This window comes from Podarcis pityusensis (genome assembly GCF_964106645.2).
Source record: "Podarcis pityusensis genome assembly, chromosome: 7".
Taxonomy (NCBI): domain Eukaryota; kingdom Metazoa; phylum Chordata; class Lepidosauria; order Squamata; family Lacertidae; genus Podarcis; species Podarcis pityusensis.
In genome coordinates, this window is record NC_138031.1 from 24,492,115 (window position 1) to 24,512,500 (window position 20,386).

The 20,386-nt window shown below is 40.8% G+C and overlaps 3 protein-coding genes across 4 annotated transcripts in view; 1 reads left to right on the forward strand and 2 right to left on the reverse strand.

Moving 5' to 3' along the window:
* Window positions 1-1,760: 1,760 nt before the first annotated feature.
* On the reverse strand, window positions 1,761-8,375 carry LOC308481493 (tigger transposable element-derived protein 1-like). Of its 2 annotated transcripts, XM_081013881.1 has the most exons (3): window positions 8,263-8,375; window positions 6,248-7,806; window positions 1,761-3,348 (listed from the first exon to the last, which is right to left on the reverse strand). In XM_081013881.1, the coding sequence occupies exon 2, from the start codon at window positions 7,343-7,345 to the stop codon at window positions 6,263-6,265; it is 1,083 nt and encodes a 360-aa protein (XP_080870007.1). In that variant the 5' UTR covers window positions 7,346-7,806; window positions 8,263-8,375; the 3' UTR covers window positions 1,761-3,348; window positions 6,248-6,262. The 2 variants fall into 2 exon arrangements, with proteins under 2 accessions (XP_080870007.1, XP_080870006.1); XM_081013880.1 differs by having other exon boundaries at window positions 6,248-8,375.
* A 99-nt stretch (window positions 8,376-8,474) lies between these two features.
* Window positions 8,475-11,723, forward strand: RPL30 (ribosomal protein L30). The gene is made up of 5 exons (XM_081013899.1): window positions 8,475-8,583; window positions 8,732-8,782; window positions 9,928-10,073; window positions 10,844-10,974; window positions 11,626-11,723. The coding sequence occupies exons 2-5, from the start codon at window positions 8,762-8,764 to the stop codon at window positions 11,673-11,675; spliced, it is 348 nt and encodes a 115-aa protein (XP_080870025.1). The 5' UTR covers window positions 8,475-8,583; window positions 8,732-8,761; the 3' UTR covers window positions 11,676-11,723.
* Window positions 11,724-11,992: 269 nt separating this feature from the next.
* MATN2 (matrilin 2) overlaps window positions 11,993-20,386 on the reverse strand; it is a 48,318-nt gene continuing 39,924 nt past the window's right edge. The window contains exons 16-20 of the mRNA XM_081013862.1: window positions 18,958-19,110; window positions 16,665-16,727; window positions 16,027-16,137; window positions 14,475-14,570; window positions 11,993-13,454 (exon numbers count right to left, since the gene is read on the reverse strand). Coding sequence (XP_080869988.1) covers window positions 13,402-13,454; window positions 14,475-14,570; window positions 16,027-16,137; window positions 16,665-16,727; window positions 18,958-19,110 — 476 coding nt within the window. The 3' untranslated portion in view covers window positions 11,993-13,401. The remainder of the gene's footprint in view (window positions 13,455-14,474; window positions 14,571-16,026; window positions 16,138-16,664; window positions 16,728-18,957; window positions 19,111-20,386) is intronic.

The window sequence follows — 20,386 nt, forward strand, 5'->3', positions numbered from 1 at the left end:
TGGGCCGGGCCTCCGATTCCAAAGGGGGCCTCGGTCAGCATATTTATCTATATTTTCCATTTTGTCTTTATATGCAGATATGGTTCAAGCCTTGAAATAAAATTATTTGTCAGCATAACTTTTGTGAAAATTATTTATATACTTATAAGACTTCAGTTATCCCCAGGGTAAAAAAAAGGGGGGACACATTATCTACCTGGCCCGGGCCTCTCCCTGGCTCCGCAAGGTCCTGGGTGTTGCTGAACTAAGACTCCCAGGCAAGCCTGGTTTGCTGGGGCTGGTAGGAGTTGTAGTTCAAGGACAGCAGTAGAGCCAAAGGCTCCCCACAGCTGAGCTATACAAAGACATTCCCCCATGGCCTGTAAATCCTGAGTTTCAAATTAACAATTGCACCCCTGCCTCTCAAAATGTGTGTGAAGCAGCTATAAGGCTCCCATGGTGGGTTTTGTTGTGGATTATATTCTGCAGTGCTGGAAAATAGTCGTTATGAGTGACATGTTTGTCCCACCCTTTTGCCAAGGAAATCTGGATGATGTACATCAAGGGTGGTGTTCCCAGGCAGGAGTGTACCTGCCAGTACCTCCTATAAGGTCCACAAATAGTCTATTGAAAATGCCCAGTGCACCAGAGATGGTTTGTACTTAGTTCCTGTTTGCATGACTCATCCTCTTTTGCAATGAACCCATGGGCATAGCTGAAGGGGCACCTGCTCCCCTAAATCAAATAAATAATTTTAAAAAAAGGTAAGTAACTGACCAATCACAGATAGCTTGGTTATGCTCCCCCCCCCAACATAAACCCTGCCCCGCGACATAAATCCTGGCTATGCCCATGATTGAACCTCCCCACTTTAAACATTTCCATATTTCATTGGATGCCAGAATTCAATACCCATTCTCCCATCCCTTCTGAACAGAGAAGAGGTACAAAGAACTGCTTTCTGTATGTACCGGTACCTTTTCCCACTTATGGAGCAGTCAATGCAGAGGTAGTGTATGTTGTACCACTTTGTGGTCCTGCCTCTTTTTTATGGGGCATTTGGTGTTATGCTACCATTTTGTGATTGTTGCCAAGGGATCTTTCTAAAAATTCCAAATGTGCCATCTGGCCCAAAGAGGTTGGCAACTCTTAATGGTAGGTGGTCCCTTCAGTCTCAATCCCCCCCACCCAATTTCATCCGTACCACAACCCTTACATTTTAACCCTGTGAGGAAGAGATAATTGACTACACCAAAGTCACCCAGTGAGAAACCTAAGTGGGGTCAAGGAGAACGGGGTGGCAGACAAATTGGGACATCCCAAAATGGGAACGGGTCAGTGGTTTTGTCTAATTTTGCTACACCAGATCAGGCTCCTCAGGAGATCGGTGAGGCTTCAGATCCAGCAGATTCAAATTCGCTGGTGCCCTGTCCCTTTTGGATGCTTTCTGTGTGAATGAAGATAGGGCCTCCACAACAGTACTGGCAGAGAAATAGCTATATGTTATCCAAATTCTGTCCCCACCTAAACACCAGACAGTGGGGAAAGACCTGTTTCTTAGCCAGGATTCGACCTGGTGGTTATAGTCACTGCATGTATGTACAGTATTTCAAATATTAATACCCTACTTTTCCTTGTACAATCCAATGTGACTAATATGAGAAACACGAAATACACTAAAAATTGACAAAGGAACAAATACGAACAGCCACACAGCAAAATACATTGCATGTTTCCATTGTTTTAAATGGCTTCAGTATACAAATCCTAATAGGCCTTGCTTAAATTCATGTATTTATTTAACAAGATTGTATGCCACCTAACCAAAACAACTCTAAGCAGTTTACATAAAGTTATGTAAAACATTCATAGGAGAATACCAATAAAATAACAGACTTTAAAAACAAGTAATTATGGCCTTTTTATGCATTATATAACCAGTACTCATACTTGGTTGCTGTGAGGTTGCTGCTGCTTCCTGTGCATTCCTGGTGGCTTCCTTGAGATTGGCATATTTTCCATGCCAGTCCACAAGGTATGCTGCTCTCATGAGCCCCTGCAACCAAGAAAGCATTTCTTGGCAGCCTCTTCATAGCGACTGTAATTATGAAACTATGGTGGATGTTTTCATATGACAAACAACATAAACTGTGGCTCAACAAATCAAGTGGGGGTGTTTTCAGTGTAAAAGCAAAGTGTTTTGAGGGGGGAATGTTATCAATTGTCTTATTAGTTTGATAAAATACATTTACAATAGATAAATGTATTTTCTGAGGATGATGTTCTTTGAATCAGAGTCTTAAGCTGCCCACAATAGAGTCATAAGCTTCATGAAATCTCTCATGTAGGTGCTGGCTGGACCCCCACCAGTTTAGTTTCAGCAAGATGATGGCCCTACATGCCTTCAAACCATAACCTTGATTGCACTTCTGTAGAATTAAATAAGAAGTTGCCGCACAAAACAATGTGAAAAAGAACTAACAATGAACAAATAAGTTTTGAAACCTGGGGGGCTTTTTGGGGAGGGGTGTTACTTTATGAATTAAAGTTTAGTTAAATGAGGTTGCTCTCCTATAGACCTTTACCTGTAAGCCCCACTGAACGCAGTGAGGCATATTTCTGAATTGAATTGTACAGGATTGCACTGCAAACGTTTCCTTCTGTGACTATCTCAAGGAATTGTTATATCAGGTCAAAGAGCACGTGATGCTGGTCACTGTTTAACACCAAATGATGCAATAGTGGTGGCATTTGCAACATACCAGTGGATAGATATGAATTACTAAGGACACTGGTTAAATGAAACAACTGTCACGCTGCAGGGCATGCCCTTGGGGGGCTATGGTCTTGAGCCAAAGTCTAGCACAGAGAATCAGGCTAGGTCCAAAATGTGATCAAAACCCATGTTCAACATCACAGTGAATTCAGCAAGGTGAGGGAATTGGAAGAAGGACTAAGGATCCCACAAACAAGAAGAGATATCTGTGTTGTTTCCTACAACTAGAAGGCTAATGAGTGAGACTCATGCATAACACCCTCACCCCAGCTGCTGGTAGTAAAGGAGTTCCAAAAATTGCTTACCATGTACATCTGGGTCTGTAGACCCATGCTATGTCATTGCTCTTCAGTCTGTGCCCAGGCCAATTGGTGCCAGAGTTATTCAGGACTGAGGGCTGGCTCAGTCTCTTCCTCTGGCAGCTCAAAGGGTTCTTCAGACAGTTTCTCACCAGACAGCCTGTCAAGGGGATCCTCAGCACTCATTCCAGGCGATCCAGCATGGACCTCAAAGTCCTCCACCTTTGGGGTGTTGGTTTCTCCCCTTTCAATTACTTAGTACCAGTTCAGGGCTAGGCACTAGTTTGTGTAAAGCTGTAAGACACAACAGCCATTTATGTTCTGCCAGAAACCTTTACATGCAATGCAAACATAAGTGAACACAAACTGCACAACTCTTTCACGTTTACTGTAGAAATTTAAAACCTTACTTACATTAGTGAAAACAGTGCAAGCCCTCTTAAAATCCAACCACCATCAAAGGTTATCAAAACGCATTATGTCAGAGTAATCTTATTGAAACCACAGACCTAATCATGATCACATTTCTGTTGCCAAACAGACTTCAATAATCTGTGCCATAGACACCCATTAACTTCTGCAAATGAGAGGCTGTGTATCTAATTGTTCTAATTATTACAATATTTGCAATAAAGAGACTTCTAGAATGTTTTTTTTTTTTAAATGTCAGGCACATGTGAAACACATCTGATTCCTGTACTGATTGCAGCTTGTTCATAGAGCAGACCAGGGCAGGTGTACAATCTAAAAGCTGGGTGGGGAATCTCAGGCCTGGGGCAAAACACCGCCTACAAGGCAGGAATGGAGAACTTGCTGACCTCTGCACACCTCCCCTGGTCTGCTCTGTGAACAAGCTCTTATCATTCCTAAACATTGGCCATGCTGGCTTAGACTGATGGGAGTTGAAGGACCATAGGTTCCCCACCCCTATTATAAAGGGATCTCCTACAACTGGCCTTGAATTGTATGATGGAATAAGAGGATATGTTCACAATAATCTAAGCTGTGCACGCACTAGAACTTTAAAGCACATCTGAAACACATTCTTTCTCTCAAAAAATTCTGGGCACTGTAGTTTACCTCTCACACAGCTAACATCACCAGCAACCTTAACAAACTACAATGCCCAGAATTTCATGGCTTTTTACAAGACTGCATTTCTTAGAAGTGCAACAGCAGGGATCATTCAGTTAGCAACCGAAGGGTTAATTGTTTAGTTAGCCAACCTAGAGCGGGTGGTGGTGTTGCCTAGCAACCAGTGAGATTGGCACAATCCTTGCTGTGGTAACTCAAGCTCTGATTGGCTGGTTAGGTCCAAAGGTGTTTCCTCCTGTGTGTAATTGTATGCCTCCCTATGTACTAGAATTGAATTAAGAAACTTCTCTGTATATTTCTGTATAGTTCAGTTTCCCCTAGTAAAGTATTACCAATTTCTTTTCTCTCTGGACTCCATTTGTGTTATTCGAGTGACTCTTCTAACAGTAGAGTGACTCTTATAACAGTATTACTCATGTTTAAACCAGGAATTGAATGTTTTTGGATATGCTCAAATTGACAATAAGCATCAGGCTTTTCTCTGCCCTCCAGCAGACTTCATTCCTTTATCCATTTTTGTTCTGGAACTGTTTTTTGATTGGATGGCTGTGTGACAAGAAATGTCGATGCTGATTCAGCAAATGCCAACCTTGTTAGTATCCCAAATTCCAGATTTGCTCGCTTTGGAACAATGAGGCATAGTTGTTTTCCTGACAATAAATGAATAGGACAGTGTGTGAACCAGGGAAAATTGAATGACCATGTTTACACTTGCTTTAAATATGATCATTATCATAAAGCTCAGTCTGCCACTTTTAATACCCATAGAAAGAAAAGTAATTAGTGTGGGTGCCAGAATGGAATTCTAATAAAGCTTTCTCATTTGTCTGAGGGTGCAAATGTACAAAAGCAATAAGTTTAATATCTGCCTGTTTATAGGGCATGTCAAAACAGCTCTGGCAGCTTTTAGAGTATGACAAAGATTAGGATGTCCACACTGATAAAACACAGCTGGACTATAAGTCTAAAAGAAGCCAAATCAAATCCATGTGAGAGAAATATGCATTCTGTGTGGCATAAATTTAAGCACAAATTATCTCCAGGTTTGCCATCTTTGATAGCAATAGATTATAAAGAAAACAAGAGTGAGTCTTGTGGCACCTTAAAGCCTAACAAATGCATTAAGATTTTATGGGTTACAGTCCACGCCATCAAACGTATGAAGTGTTTTTCTGAGTGGCAGCTATATATACACATAGTGAAGGGAGTAGGGAATTGTAAACAGTGAGGTCAGAAGGAAAGGAAATGCAGAAAGTTGCGCTATTTTGCCGTGTCCAGAAACTGAATTGCTTGCAAAGACTGGCTTAGTCTTAGGTTGTTGGCACAGTGGAATTAACTGAAGCCTTATAGAAACTGCATTAAGTACCTCCTGTTCAGGTGATAAAGATGGAACCCATGTACAGTGGTGCCCCGAAAGACGAATGCCTCGCAAGACGGAAAACCCGCTAGACGAAAGGGTTTTCCGTTTTTCAATGTGCTTCGCAGGACGAATTTCCCTATGGGCTTGCTTCGCAAGACGAAAATGTCTTGCGAGTCTTGAGATTTTTTTTCGCCCCCCCCCCCTTTTCTAAGCCGCTAAGCCTTTAATAGCCGCTAAACCGCTAATAGCGCTAATCCGCTAAGCCGCTAATAGGGTTGCTTCGCAAGACGAAAAAACCGCTAAACGAAGATACTCGCGGAACGAATTAATTTCGTCTTGCGAGGCACCACTGTATCTTGGGTAGAAGTGAGACTTTTTGGAGACAGCAGCTAAGTGTTGTTCTAACCAGTCATGAAAATGTTGGCATACTGTGGAGTCATGTGGGAGCCCATGACAGGGCCATTGATCTGAATATACAGTGTTACCTTGGTTCTCAAACTTAATTCGACTTCCAAAACATTCGAAAACCAAGGCACTCTTTCCCATAGAAAATAATGCAAAAAGGATTAATCTGTTCCAGACTTTTAAAAACCACCCCTAAAACAGAAATTTAACATGAATTTTATTATCTAACGAGACCATTGATTCATGAAATGAAAGCAATAAACAATGTGCTGTACTGTAAAATAAATAAAACAGTATTGTAGATAAAAATGAAAATGTAATTTTTTTCCTTACCTTCATGGATGATAGTCATTGTTTGGATGGGGGGTCAGGGTCCTCTCCCAGAATCGCAATTGGTGACTCCTCTCCTGCCATTCCTTCCCTTGTTTTTTTTACACCACTGACACCTGGTTCAGACTTGCTGATTCTTTTCTTCACTAATTTTTTTTCAGTTGAGATTTGCTTTTGCTGATGTTTTAAAATTTGTCTAAAGTGAGACATAGCATTATCATTGAAAGTGTTGGTGGCATGACTTACAACAGCTTTATCAGGGTGGTATTTTTCAACAAAACTTTGCACTTCAGCCCATTTTGCACACATTTCTTTGATCAGTGCAGTAGATACAATTTCTCTGCTCTCCTCCCCTGAAGGTATTTCCTCAGTTGCCGCCTGTTGCTGCTCCGTCAGAATGTTTTGTTCTTCTGTGTCTTCTGTGGCGAGCTCAGTCTTGTGGTCCTCCACTAACTCCTCCACATCATCACTTTTCACTTGCAATGATTTCTCCTCCTTTGTTATGTAGGTCCTCTTTGGCATTTTCTTCCGAAAGAGGCCTGTCTCATCACAGTTGAAAACTTGTTGGGGAATGAAACCCTGTGACTCAACATAATCTTTAAAATCCAAAACAAATCGGTCAGCATCCAATCTGTTGGCACTGGCAGCTTCACCATGTCTCACCACACTGTGTATGCCACTTCTCCTCTTAAAATTATCAAACCAACCTCTACTTGCCTTGAAAATCTCACCCTCAGTACTTGCTCCAGGGGTGTTTCTGATGAGTTCAGCATGCAAATATAAAGCTTTTTCACAAATCATGCTCTCAGAAATGCTGTCACCGGCCAACTGTTTTTCTTTTATCCATATTAAAAGCAGTTTTTCCACTTCTTCAATTGTCTGTGTTCGTTGCCTTGTGAGTGTTTTAACACCTTTTGCAACATTGGCTCCTTTAATGGCTTCCTTGTTTTTTAAGATGGTACAAATTGTAGATTTGGCCATACCAAACTGCGTTGCCAGATCACTTACACGGACACCACTTTCATGCTTGGAAATAATTTGCTTCTTCACCTCTATTGTTGCTCTGTTAATGGTTCTCTTGCCTTTGCAACTTTTATCCATTTTCACACAGTCACACAATCAAATTGCAAGAGGGCTCCTGAAAATACAGTAGCTGAACTGGGTTCCACAGAGTCACAAAAACAAATTAACCAAAATACTCGCAGAAACAAAATCGCCAAATAAGTTGCAGAAACAAAATCGCCAAGTAAGTCGCTAAAACAAAATCGCCAAATAAGCTGCAAAAACAAAATTGCCAAATATAAGCTCCAAATATCACCAGCGTGTTGCACGGGTCCTCAGCGGAAGCACTCAGAATGGAAGCATTCAGCTTCCGAAAAAAATTCACAAACTGGAACACTTATTTCCGGGTTTGCAGCATTCAGGTTCCGATTTGTTCGTCAACTAAGCCGTTCGAGAACCAAGGTTCTACTGTACGTGTTCTCACCAAAGCTGAAATCATTCTAGGTTAAGTACAAAGCGGCAAAGTTCAGTGGCCTGGTGTACTTGTTGCCCCATCTACACTGAAAATAGAATTTCAAGATTAAGTGCTAGTGAGCCCTGCTTTGCTTTGAATTAAGTCGTTTGTTTACTCCAGAGTAAAATGTTTTACATTTTTTTTTAAATTTAAGCAGCCATGTCTTTCTTCACAATACATTCTTTGACCATAGATCATATTAAGCCTTCCCCCCCCCAACACCTGAATTATATGCCTTTTTATTTGAGCATATCCTTTCAAGTACAACTGCGGCCTAAATTAACAGGCCATGCCCCGAGGATGGCTCGATTCGCTCTCATTTACAGAGCTTGCTCTCTGCGGAGAGAAGCAAAGAGAGGGGGCTGCTCAGGCCAAGTGCGGCATAGAGATAAGAAAACGTAAAGACGTCGCCGCTCGTCTTCCAGAGCCTGGAGGAACCCGCCTCAAACTCCTTTCAGAATGGCCGTTAAAGTTATTCTCGGTCAGCTTTCTCCAGACCAACCTTGGTTCTCCAGACGCTGCTGGACTACAACAGACGTTCAAGTATGATGGGGAGCGTAGTCCCAACACCGTTTGAGGCACCAAGGTTGAGAAAGCCTGTATAGACTTTTTTCTATCTCTATGGTACCATCTTGAGGCTTGTGCGCATGCTCCACGCAACGCACTTCCCGTTTGGGAAATTGGCCACGGGGAGTGGGCGGAAATTTCCTCCTCTCGCGAGCGTAGCCATTCGCGGCGGCAGGGCGCCGCGTGGTTTTGCGCGTTGCATTGCGGGAGCTCCTTCCTTTCCTCGCGGCCCGGCCATCTTGGAGGTGCCTCTCTGGTAAGCGGGTCTCCCCGGGGTTGGGTGAGGGGAGCCGGGTGAGGGGGGAAAGCCGAGTTCACGCGGGGCGGGGGGCGCAGCAGGTGGGACTGGATACGGTGGGACGTTAATTCTCTCTCTCCCCCCCTCCCCGTTTTCTTCGGCGCAGGTGACGGCAGAGCCGACGTGAGCCGACAGGATGGTGGCCGCCAAGAAGACGGTGAGAGGAAGAGCCGGGCATGGGGGGCAGCAGGAGAGCGGAAGGGGCCTCATGTGGGGAAAGGCAGAAACGGGAGGAGAGGAGGGTGATCTTGGGGGCGAGGAGCCTGTGAAACTTGGGGCAAACCTGGTTGTAGAGTCATTAATTTTTATTTAATCTTTGTCGGATTTTAATTTATAGATCGCGTTTTTTTAAAATATTGTCTTGCATTAAAGCACAGCCTAATGTGGTTTATTTGGTGGAGCGGTATGCATTTCATAAATTGTATGTTCTTGGTTCCTTGCAGCTCATAGGCCTTTGCCAATCCAGTACTTCACTGTTAGTTTCCTAGACTTTTGCTAGTAGACGTGTGTGCAAGGAGTACTGCTGTGTTTTTCTTCTCTACATAAGGAGCTGCCTGTGGCCTATTTGCACAATGGTGGCTTTATATGAATTTATCTCTCCGTATGATGAGTTGAATATAAGGTTGCAGGAGAGTGATGTTGCATGTGGCCTCAGCTTTTCTGCTTAATCAAATGGCAGTGAAGTTGGGTTGTTTTCAAGAATGACAGGTGTATAAATTTTGGGTGAGGCATGCATTTTCTGTCAGCATAAGGCTGCAGATTTCCTGTACTTTGTAAGAACCCAGGCTCGCTGAGATTACCAGGTTTTTAAAGTAATTTTTGAAGACTTGGGTATAAAAGAGCTATAATTCAGGGGTTTTAGTTTTAGAAAGCAGAGACAATAGTGTGAGGGCAGGAATGTGTTCAAAATTGTCAATAACTCTTACAGTTTAAGCAATATATCCTGTCAGCATGGCTATGTAAGTTGTATGTTATAAGAAACAAGCTGTAACTATTAAATACTATTTTTCATTGGGGATGTTTTTCCATTTTCTTCCTAAGACCCTGGTTTAAGAGCTAAAACACGTAGCTATGTACAAATAACTCCTGTCTTGATTTTTTTTTAAGAGGAAAAATTAAAAAAACAAAAAAATCTAATAAGTTTTAACATTTAAGTTCATCATTATGCATTATTTGATGTGTTTTGTGTGATACATATTCTTAGATGAGTGCAGTAAGCCCAGACATGTGGAATATAGAAATTCATTATTCATAAATGCTGGAATCATTTTGAAGTTGCCATACCTCAACATTTTCTTTCAGAAAAAGTCCCTCGAGTCCATAAACTCTAGACTTCAGCTGGTTATGAAAAGTGGTAAATATGTACTGGGATACAAGCAGACTCTGAAAATGATCCGACAGGGCAAAGCCAAGTTGGTCATACTAGCCAACAACTGCCCAGCTCTAAGGTAAGTGTGTATCTACAGCAGTTTCTCAACCTTTTACTGACTTCTATTTTAGCCCCCTAGTCTTGTGCTGTGGCCCCCCATTTATGTGATTTTCACCTGTGGCCTCCTTGGAATATCCTGATCCCTGGTTGGGAAACAGTGATGTCCCCTAGTTGGGTAACAGTGATCTATAGTACTGAAAACTTGAGATTTTGTAAACAAATTGAGCATGTTGTTTAGATGGCCAGGGTTTAAAAATAATAATAACAACCAAAAATTGTTTTAAGTGGGACTCCTGTGCACACTTGCCTGGGGGCAAGCCCCATTGAACTAAGTTAGAATTACTTTTCAACAAGCATGCATAGTATTGTGCTGTTAATGTTAGGTGTAATCTCTCACTAAAATAATTTTATAAAATAAGTTGCTCCAAGTAATGATGAAGGTAGGTATGTAGACTTGGCCACATTTTCACCATCATATTTTTGCTCTTGGTAAATGGGAGATAAATAAACCTTGACGCCATGACCCAAAATGTACTGGAAATATTGATTTAGCACTTAAACATGACTATTTTTGCTATGGCATAGTAATGTTCCATAATCCCTTATAAAACAAAGATATCTTTATAGCTGCTAGACTCCCTATCTAGATAGTAGAAGGTTGCAGGGATAAATCATGAAGCCTTTCATGAGGAATAATGTTTAGTGCTCATGTGAAATTTCCAGCCTGTATTGTAGATTAAAACCCATAAATTTAAACTGGTTTTGCTTCCGTGTGTGTTTAATTCTCAGGAAATCAGAAACTGAATACTATGCTATGTTGGCCAAAACTGGTGTGCACCACTACAGCGGTAACAATATTGAATTGGGTACAGCTTGTGGAAAGTACTACAGAGTGTGTACACTTGCCATCATTGACCCAGGTATGTGTTTATTTGGTACCACAATACCCTTGGATATGCTGAAGAGTCTTAAGGTGATTTACTTCTATCGAAGTCCATTCATTACACTCTTTGGAAATTGTCCTGATTCTAAACCCCCTGCTCTTCATATATTTATTAGAGAGCACAGTCCCTTTAGAGCTAAATCATAGTGAACTTCACCAAGCTTGCATTATATTGTAGTCTGAATCAGTTAATTCTGCAGATACGTAGAATCCAACCCACTCCAACGTCTCGTCTTCAAAATATCTAGTCAGTTTAAGTAGTATCTTACTGTATAAAAGCCATTACTCTCAATCTACTCCTTAAGGTATTGCATTTTGAACTTTTAAAGCACTGCGAATATTCTCGCTGTCCTGATATTTCAGTGATCAGGGCAGGCTAGACATTCGCTATATTATAACTATGTAGTGTGTCCCCAGAACTAGATTTGCCTCCCTAGTTCTGGTTTTTAACTGCAAGTAACATCTTTAGAGTGTACTTCCCCATATAATTAAAAGTTTTGAATTTATGATGGAAAATGTTCATCTAAAAGGAAAAATGGGTTGTTGGCATCTTGATACGAAGAATTAATTGTGCAGCACTATTTGCTTATAGTGTTTGTTAAAATATGTCTTTTCTCCCTCCCAACAGGTGATTCTGACATCATTAGAAGCATGCCAGAGCAAACCAGTGAGAAGTAGATATTGCTGAACTTTACATTTTGTGTAATAAAACTGGTTACAAATCTACCATTGGCAGGAGCTTTCTTGAGTTGCATATATTCATAGTCGCAAAACATGAAGACCACAAGATTGGGGAAGCCAGGTCCACAAACTTTGGAGCGCTGATGTGCTTTTGACTGCATCTTTAGTAGAAGTTGTACTACCTTATTCTCCACCCTCTAGAATGTAGTGCCTTGCAGCTGTGAAAGCAGAATGTTTTATCATACTTGGCTCAAAACTAGTTCAGGCAACAAAAATGTCAATAGTCACTCAGAAAGGGAGGCAATTGCTTAACAGAATTTATATTAATGGGAGTTTTGTGAATTTGGGTTGTCTACCATAATACCCTGCCCATTTCATCTGGTAACATTACTGGCTTTGCCACGCAAACCTGTGGCAAATAAGGTATGAATTTGCAAACAATGGTGCTATCAATTGAAAATGATATAAGATTGTTACTATTTGCTACCTTCCCTTCACCCTAAGGTGAAGTTTCAAAAATTAAATAAAATTTAAAATGGGGCTTCTGGGTTCTGTATTCAAATAGGTAAGTGGTCTGGTGGTTGCTCTAAAATTCAAAAATAATGGAGATAATAATAATTATCAGCCTTTGGTCTGATAATCATAAGTGAAAATCAAATGTTTTCAGAAATATTCAGAGGTGGCTTCCAAGGGCTCTAGAAGAAGCTTTATTTTATCGTCGCGGCTCAACCAAAAGTATTTATATAAATTCTCAAATGATCAGAACTTTGATTTCAGGGGCACCTCTGTTTCTTACAATGCTGGAATAAAAATGTCTTACGACTTTTTAAGCTCCAGAAGCCAAAAGGTCTTGGAATCAGTAACGTTCTTTCTTGGCAGCAGAAAGGCGTCTGGGATAGTAGCTTGAGATAAAGCCACTAAAAAATCTAGATACTGGGAAGGAAACAAGACTGTTGGGACTTGGGCTTCACTTTTCACGTAATTCAGAGTTGGAGCTGCCTGTATTTCTTAGACTATTAATGCTGAATTGTACAGTTGTAACAATAACCCAAATGTGCATTCTGGCATAAAAGCCATTTTCTCAATGTACTAAGCGGTCATCCCCTCTTTTGCCCTATTGGCTGATATTTTTAGAGTGTAGTTGCATCTAGCGCCATGTTCTTTAGGATATCAAAGCTGAGATTCAGCTTTGGGGTAGTAGTGCATGTTACAATACCACAAGTATCCCAAACTTGTGTTTACTGGTTAACATGAGTGGGGTTTTTGTCAGGGGAAGGTGCATGTGTGTGCTTAAACTTGCTAGCCAAGTTGCTCCTACCAGTGCCTCAGACTATTTTTCCCTTGAGGGTTAAAGCATCTTTCCCCATATTGGTATTACAGGACAAGCTTGGGAAGCTGCTTGGTAACATGTACATGTTTCCACTGTCTCAATTAGAGCAAAGACTATATAATAGGGCCTTGTATGTTTCTAAACAATTAAAACTGTTCTTTTAAAAGCACCATTTTAATATTTCATAGCTTATCTCAATTGATAAAAATATTACAATTGTATAAAAAATTAAATCTTGCCATTTTTTTCTGCAGTCAATACAAAAATGCAGTCTTGAAGTACTGGAACCATTAATTCTTTCTTCCAGCAGGAGACTGGCTCTTTTACATAGCTTAGATTTGCTCTCTTCATATGTATAAATATCCAACTCAGCACATACTTTTGAGAACGCCATCAGTATCTTAATCGATTTTCCAGGGCTTCCATTCTTTTTGACATTTCTTCTAGTAATCTTAAATTAAGGAAACACCTCTTCACTCTTATTTTATAATATTATAAAGTATAGACTACAGCAGCACTGTATTAATGGTTAGAAATTTTCAACCAACTTGTACATAATGAGGATCCCACATAAGGCTGTTCAGTAGAAGTAACTTGTCCTGATTCTGGTCTTCCCAGAGGCATGAAGATCAGCACAGTGTATAACAGTATATTGGCTTAGGTAGGCCTTTGGCAAGGGTAAGAGCAATAGGCCTGCTCCTGCTGTAATAGAGTGTACTGCTATGCTGTTGCAAATACACTTCTAGGTATATCGGTGAGAGGAGATGAGTTGGCCTGTTCCGCACACTTCTTACCTGCGTGTTCTTGGCGGGATTGGGCTGCATTTGTACTCCTCAAAAGATCATCCAAGAATTTATCACTACATGAAATGACCACATCACCCATTTGTAAAGTTGCACATGTAAGCCCTACGCAGGTGATGAACCTTTGTGGATTGAAGTAGCCTATGAGGCACAGGCCTAACTACCTATTTGATGTTGTAAAGCTCGCTATATTCTTTATTTTTCTGAATTGAAACTGCATTATATATTGGCCACAGTTCTGAATTTTGGTGTGGCCGCTAGAGGGAGCCTGTGTTCCACATTTATCGCCACTAACATTCTTTCAGAAAGCCACCAGGTAAGCTAAAATTGCCCAGCTGCTACTGCTTGTGCCTCTGATCTCAGCCTCCCTGACACAGTTCAACAGGCTAAGGGGGTTCAGAGGAAAAGTCCTTACATCATTAATGAAAAGCAGAGGTTCTAGTGGAATAGGAAAAGGTATGGATGCCCTTTCTCTCCCACCCCATTCCACAAAATACTGTGGATGCTGGCTATTTAGAGTAGATGGGATTGCAACCAACAGGATTTGCATCCTATTAAAGACTAAATGTGATTTAACTATAAATCTGCGTGTCAATTGAGGATTTGCTGTATTAGTTTCTCAGAAGCTGAGAATTTATGAAATAGGTATATAAAAAAGGATATGTTGTCGTGTTAGTTTTTTAACTTCAGCATTTGCAAAATTCTGGAACGTCATAAAGTTTTCACATTTACATGGGTCTTTGTCTTCTGAAGGATTTCCTGAAAAACAGATGGGAGAGGTTTAGAAAACCGTACTGTAACACATTAACTAAATAAATACAGATCCAAATAAATACAGATCACTCACTTGCATCTGTCCTATTTAACATAATGAAGGTCACCAACAAGAAACTATGAAGTACATAGGAAACTTATGAAGCTGGTTGAGAAAAACTTTTTGCTTGTCCATTTTTTATTAGATTTATTCATGTTTGCTCTATGACTGAAAGTAATGTGTTGGTACTAAAAGGGCAATCCATGACAGATAAATCTTAGATCTGACATAAGAGTCGCTCCAGCTGGAGCAGAGGAAATACTTCCACCTCCAATGAGTTTGAGGACTTGAATCCAAGGAACCCTTAATCTCTTCCAAGAGGTGATCACTGACAGGGATACAAGCACCAATTTGTTCAGCAAGGAAGCTTGAGAAGCTGCCCCATAGTAGGATGGATTTATTCACCTATTTACATAATTTCTACTCTGCATTCAGTGTTACTCAAGTACACTGACTATTGGCAGTTCTCCATGGTTGCAAGTATCTGCTATCTAATGCTCTTTAACGGAGATGACAAGATTTAAACATGAATCGGAATTGTAGAGTCATCTAGTCCAACCCCTCGCAATGCAGGAATCTCAACTAAAGTGCAACTAAAACATCTGTGTCTCAGCTAAAGCATCTGTAACCTATGCTTAAAAACCTCCAAGGACGAAGTGCCCACAAGAAGAAGAGGAGTTTGGATTTGATATCCCGCCTTTCACTCCCTTTAAGGAGTCTCAAAGCGGCTAACATTCTCCTTTCCCTTCCTCCTCCACAACAAACACTCTGTGAGGTGAGTGGGGCTGAGAAACTTCAAAGAAGTGTGTCTGGCCCAAGGTCACCCAGCAGCTGCTTATGGAGGAGCGGAGACGTGAACCCGGTTCCCCAGATTACAAGACTACCACTCTCAACCACTACACCACACTGGCTCTCCAGAGGGAGGTTTCTATGCCAAATCATGTGCTCTACAATTGAGATTATAGTCACTTTCATAGCAGTGCAACATGCAAAACCCAGGATCAAAACAAATTTTTGTATAATCCGTGTAACCCTTCTGAGGGTTGGCAGTCTTGCAGGACAAGAAGTGCATAGCCTGCTGGAAAAAAATAATATCAGGATTGGGATTATTTGAAGTAGACATCATTTTTGCACTGACAGCATTGATAAAATTGAATACTTAATGCTTTCCCAATTCAGCACAAATCCAAGCTGACCCAGCAGAGCCCTCCTCTCCATTCAGAGTCAGACTTGGCTGTGATGAATTACAGTAAATAGCCAATAAATAGGGTAAACAGAAGTGGTACGTGTGTGTCTGGAATGGACTACTTCAGTTGTAGGTGGGGATTGCAACTGAGGAGGGGTCCTCCTGTGTCGGAGGATAAATATCCATGCTAAAGTGCAGAACCGAAGTAGATTTACCTGAAGCTACTTTTGATCGCAGCTGTTTTTCTTCAAAGAGATACTTGTGATGCACTGCAAAATTGGTACAGGTGAGAACGTCTTTGATTGCTAGGGTAGCTGCTTCCGGTTCTGTAAGGAGCCATAAAGAACAGAACTGAATTTAATATAGTAAGCCACGTATCTTACATATTTTCTTGTTCCTTATTGGCATCCAGCTTTTTACAAGTTTTGTGTATTTGTGTATTTATTTTAGTGAAAGAAGACTGAGTACACTGTGCTAAAAAAGATAATTCCTCAGTTTGCTTTTTATGTGAAGCTTTTAGATTAACCCAGATCTACAGAGATAATATATAACATGCATGGTATGTTTTAAAAATTAAAGAATGGATTTAGTTGAAATGTTCTAATTTTAAAAATACTTTCCTGTGTGCCTGAACTTCTACATAAGGTTATGAAAACTGTACCAGGAACATGTGTTGCACATGGATTTGCACTCATTTTATATTGATACAAATATTTAAACATGAGCTCAGCAACAGCATTACAATGAAAGTGGCCTAATATTACTTTTTCAAGAAATGATTGAGAATGACAAATGCTTAGTGGAGAACTAGGTGAGCTGGAAATGGAAGATACACAGACTTAGACTCTCAAACCTTGAGAATGTGAATCTTCTGAATACAGGACATTTGCTGGCAAATCCTGGTGGCCTTTCAGACCTGGAAGAAATATTGTCAACATGAAATGAAACAGCATTTATTGCAGAAATCTGTAACATACTAATGATCTAGAATAAACCAGGAGGACGAATGAGATTTCAGTGAGATTTAGATGGCTAGAATTGTTTCTGGACAACAGAAAATCATTCAGCAGGATCATTTCAGTTGTTACTGCTTGTTCTTTGCTAAGTCATCATTGAATATATATGTGCTTGGGAGGTCATGGTCTTGCAGAAGCATGTATTACTTAAGAGAGTATGAAAAATGTTCCTCCTGTTGCAGAGGTTGCCACAGATAAAAGGTGAAACAATTGTGAGTGTAGGGATAAAACACGCACACAAAATATATAGGATACCTGAAGGTGGTATGATGCAAAGTGGGTTATTTGTCAATTATCTGGAGGTGCATAGGGAAGCATCTTTCTTATACTCTATTAAAGGTAAAGGGACCCTGACTGTTAGGTCCAGTCGCGGACGACTCTGGGCTTGCAGCGCTCATCTCGCTTTACAGGCTGAGGGAGCCGGCGTTTGTCCGCAGACAGTTTTTCCGGGTCATGTGGCCAGCATGATTAAGCCGCTTCTGGCAAAATCAGAGCAGCGCACGGAAACGCCGCTTACCTTCCCGCCAGAGCGGTACCTATTTATCTACTTGCACTTTGACATGCTTTTGAACTGCTAGGTGGGCAGGAGAAGGGACCGAGCAACGGGAGCTCACCCCATCTCGGGGATTCGAACTGCCAACCTTCTGATTGGCAAGTCCTAGGCTCAGTGGTTTAGACCACAGCGCCACCCGCCTCCCATAGAGGTTTGGACCTAAAAGTTCTCTGCCTCTGACAGAAGGAGCTTCCTAAGTAAGGAGGCTTTCTCTAATAGAAGTACTCCTTTAGCTGGCAGAAGGACTCCTTTCATTGGATCCAATCCAAACTTTCTGAAGTGAGGGGCATATAGTGGTACCTTGGTTCTCAAACGGCTTAGTTGTCGAACAAATTGGCTCCCGAACACCAAAAACCCAGAACTAAGTGTTCTGGTTTGAGAACACTTTTTGGAAACCGAACGTCCGACACGGCTTCCAATTGAGTGCAGGAAGCTCCTGCAGCCAATCGGAAGCTGCGTCTTGGTTTTTGAACAGTTTCAGGAGTCGAACAGACTCCCGGAACAGATTAAGTTTGAGAACCAAGGTACCACTGTACTTTGTTTTTAGATTATGCATGAATGTGTCGTCTTAGAAGAAGGATTCTTACTTGGTGAGAGAAGAGAGGGGGCAATACCACTTTTAAAGACTGTGCTTGCAGTCTATAGTTTTTTTAAAGTATTGCATTAAAATATTTTTAAAACCCTCAATCTGCTGCCTAATTAACTGGGGACAGCTTTAGTTTAAAAAAATGGTTTAATCAGTTACAATCCTACTGAGAAGTAGAATTGTGTATGCCAGGCAGCATGATAAGCACTTGGGTTTTCAAAATAGATCCAGTACTAGCTATCTTCAGCTCTTATTGGAACATTTTCATACATTGTATTAAAAGCGCAAGTGAGATTCTTTTGAGCATTTGTGTCATGTATGAATGCAAGTAATGAACGTGGGAGTGAATATGGAAGATAAATTGAATGCATCTCCTAGCATCTCCTCCTGAAATAAAATACTTCAAGCCTGGAGTCGTTCATTTCTGAATTTGTCTACTCATTTTTATTCTAAAAATCACTGCCAAAGAATATGTTTTTACTGTGACTTCCTCCTTGTTGCCACTCAGTGCTGCCTGTGTCCTTCCCCTGTATTCCATCATATTCCCTCAGATGTGACTAATACTGACCAACAGGCCATCTTAACAGAAAACTATAAATTACCAAATATCCCCAAAGGAATGGATCGTGCATGGTGTAGTTGTTTTTTAGCAGTACTGATGATCTTTCTGCAGTATATAGGAAGGGGAGGGCGTCGCCAGTTCTCCTGGGTTTCTTGAGTTGTACATTTCATACATGACTTGTTAAGCTGGCAGAAGTAGTAGAAATGATTGTATATGTCCCTGGCGTTAGAATAAAGTCAAATATTCCCTGAGTGATAAACAGCTGAAACATTACTCTTCCCAGTGGCTCATTGGTCATTGTGTTTTACATGTATCCCTGTGATTTCTGCAGATGTTCAAGACAAATGGTTAGATCCCTTCTGCCAGGCCACAAACTTCTGTCTGCATTAATTGTTCATACAAGAAAACTGAATCTGGGACAATTATTACCTTCACAGATTCTGTTTTGCAGCTTTTCACTAATCTCTTCCATGGCACTGAAATCCTCTGCATAGAAAAGATGCTTGTCTGGAGGGTCAGAAGCGATTTCTCGTAATTCTTCCTCAATTGCTTTCCCTATTCCGATGGCATACATTGTGATTCCTAAAAAAATAAATTGTTTATGGTCAAAAGATACTATGTTAAGGCACAGCATGGTCAATGGAAAGGAAAATGCTTCAGTGTTATCACATGACCCCTTACACCAACGCATGATAATTCTGCAGGAATGGAGATCAGTGCTGATATTTAGGGAGGGTGTCCATGGGGACAGGACTTGCATTCAGAAACTTTTATTTTTTTAAAAACTCACCAGCAATGATACATGCACTAGCTTAAGAGCCATTGAAATCAATGGGGCAAGTTAGTCCCATCAAACTGAAGCAGATTCAGTTGAAACATGATTTGTCTTTGACTGATGCCCAATTGTAGTGGCTGCCATGTTCCTTATTCCAGGTGATGGCTCAGTTGGCTATATCTGGCCAGTCTTGTTTAAAATCTCTCTTTATTTATTACCCATTATCACTTCATTCAGATTCCAGAATCTCAACCAAAGGATTTTAGTATAACTGAACTAAAAATAAAATATTTTAAACATCTTAAAACAGTTTATATAACCTCACAGCTAATAATTTCAAGGTTGCCATGAACAATATCTTTCAGACACCAAACGTCTGGGTAAACAGGCATGTTTTTAAATTCCCTGTGAATATTAATAATGAGGGACATTGCCGCAACCCACCAGTGAGGGTATTCCACTGTTGCAGGTCAACACCAACCAGAGAGAAGCTCTTCCATTTGTAGAAGGCTAAAATTTTGTCCGTTCCTATGGCATCAATCTGGGGCTTGAATAACTCAGAAACATCATTGATAGCATACATTTTTTTTAAAAAAAGGAACAATTATTACGTGTCCAGATTGCTCTGCGTTTGAAAAATTCTCTCAGGCACATCTGACTTATCAATAATGTACACACACACACACAGTATTTATTTAATTAATTTAATTGTGGATTGCATAGCATATTCTTGAACAGAAGTAGATCTATGGTAATTCTTTAAATCAGGGATGGCTAACCTGTGGCCCTCCAAGAGTTTGCTGGACTTTAACTCCCATCATCCCTGAATTTCCTGCAAGGCAGGGGGTTGGACTAGATTACCATTGGGGTCCATTGCAGCTCTACAATTCTACTGGCCATGCTGGCTGGGGCTAGTGGGAGCTGGAATCCAACATCTGGAGGACCATCCATTAGCTACCTCACTTTAAAGGATATCCTTGTTACTGAAGAAGTCTTCAGATATCAGAAAAGATTGCTGCACTTGTCAGTTCTTACATTTCTGTGGAAGCCCCTGGGAACAGTGAGCACATCCAGCAACAACTT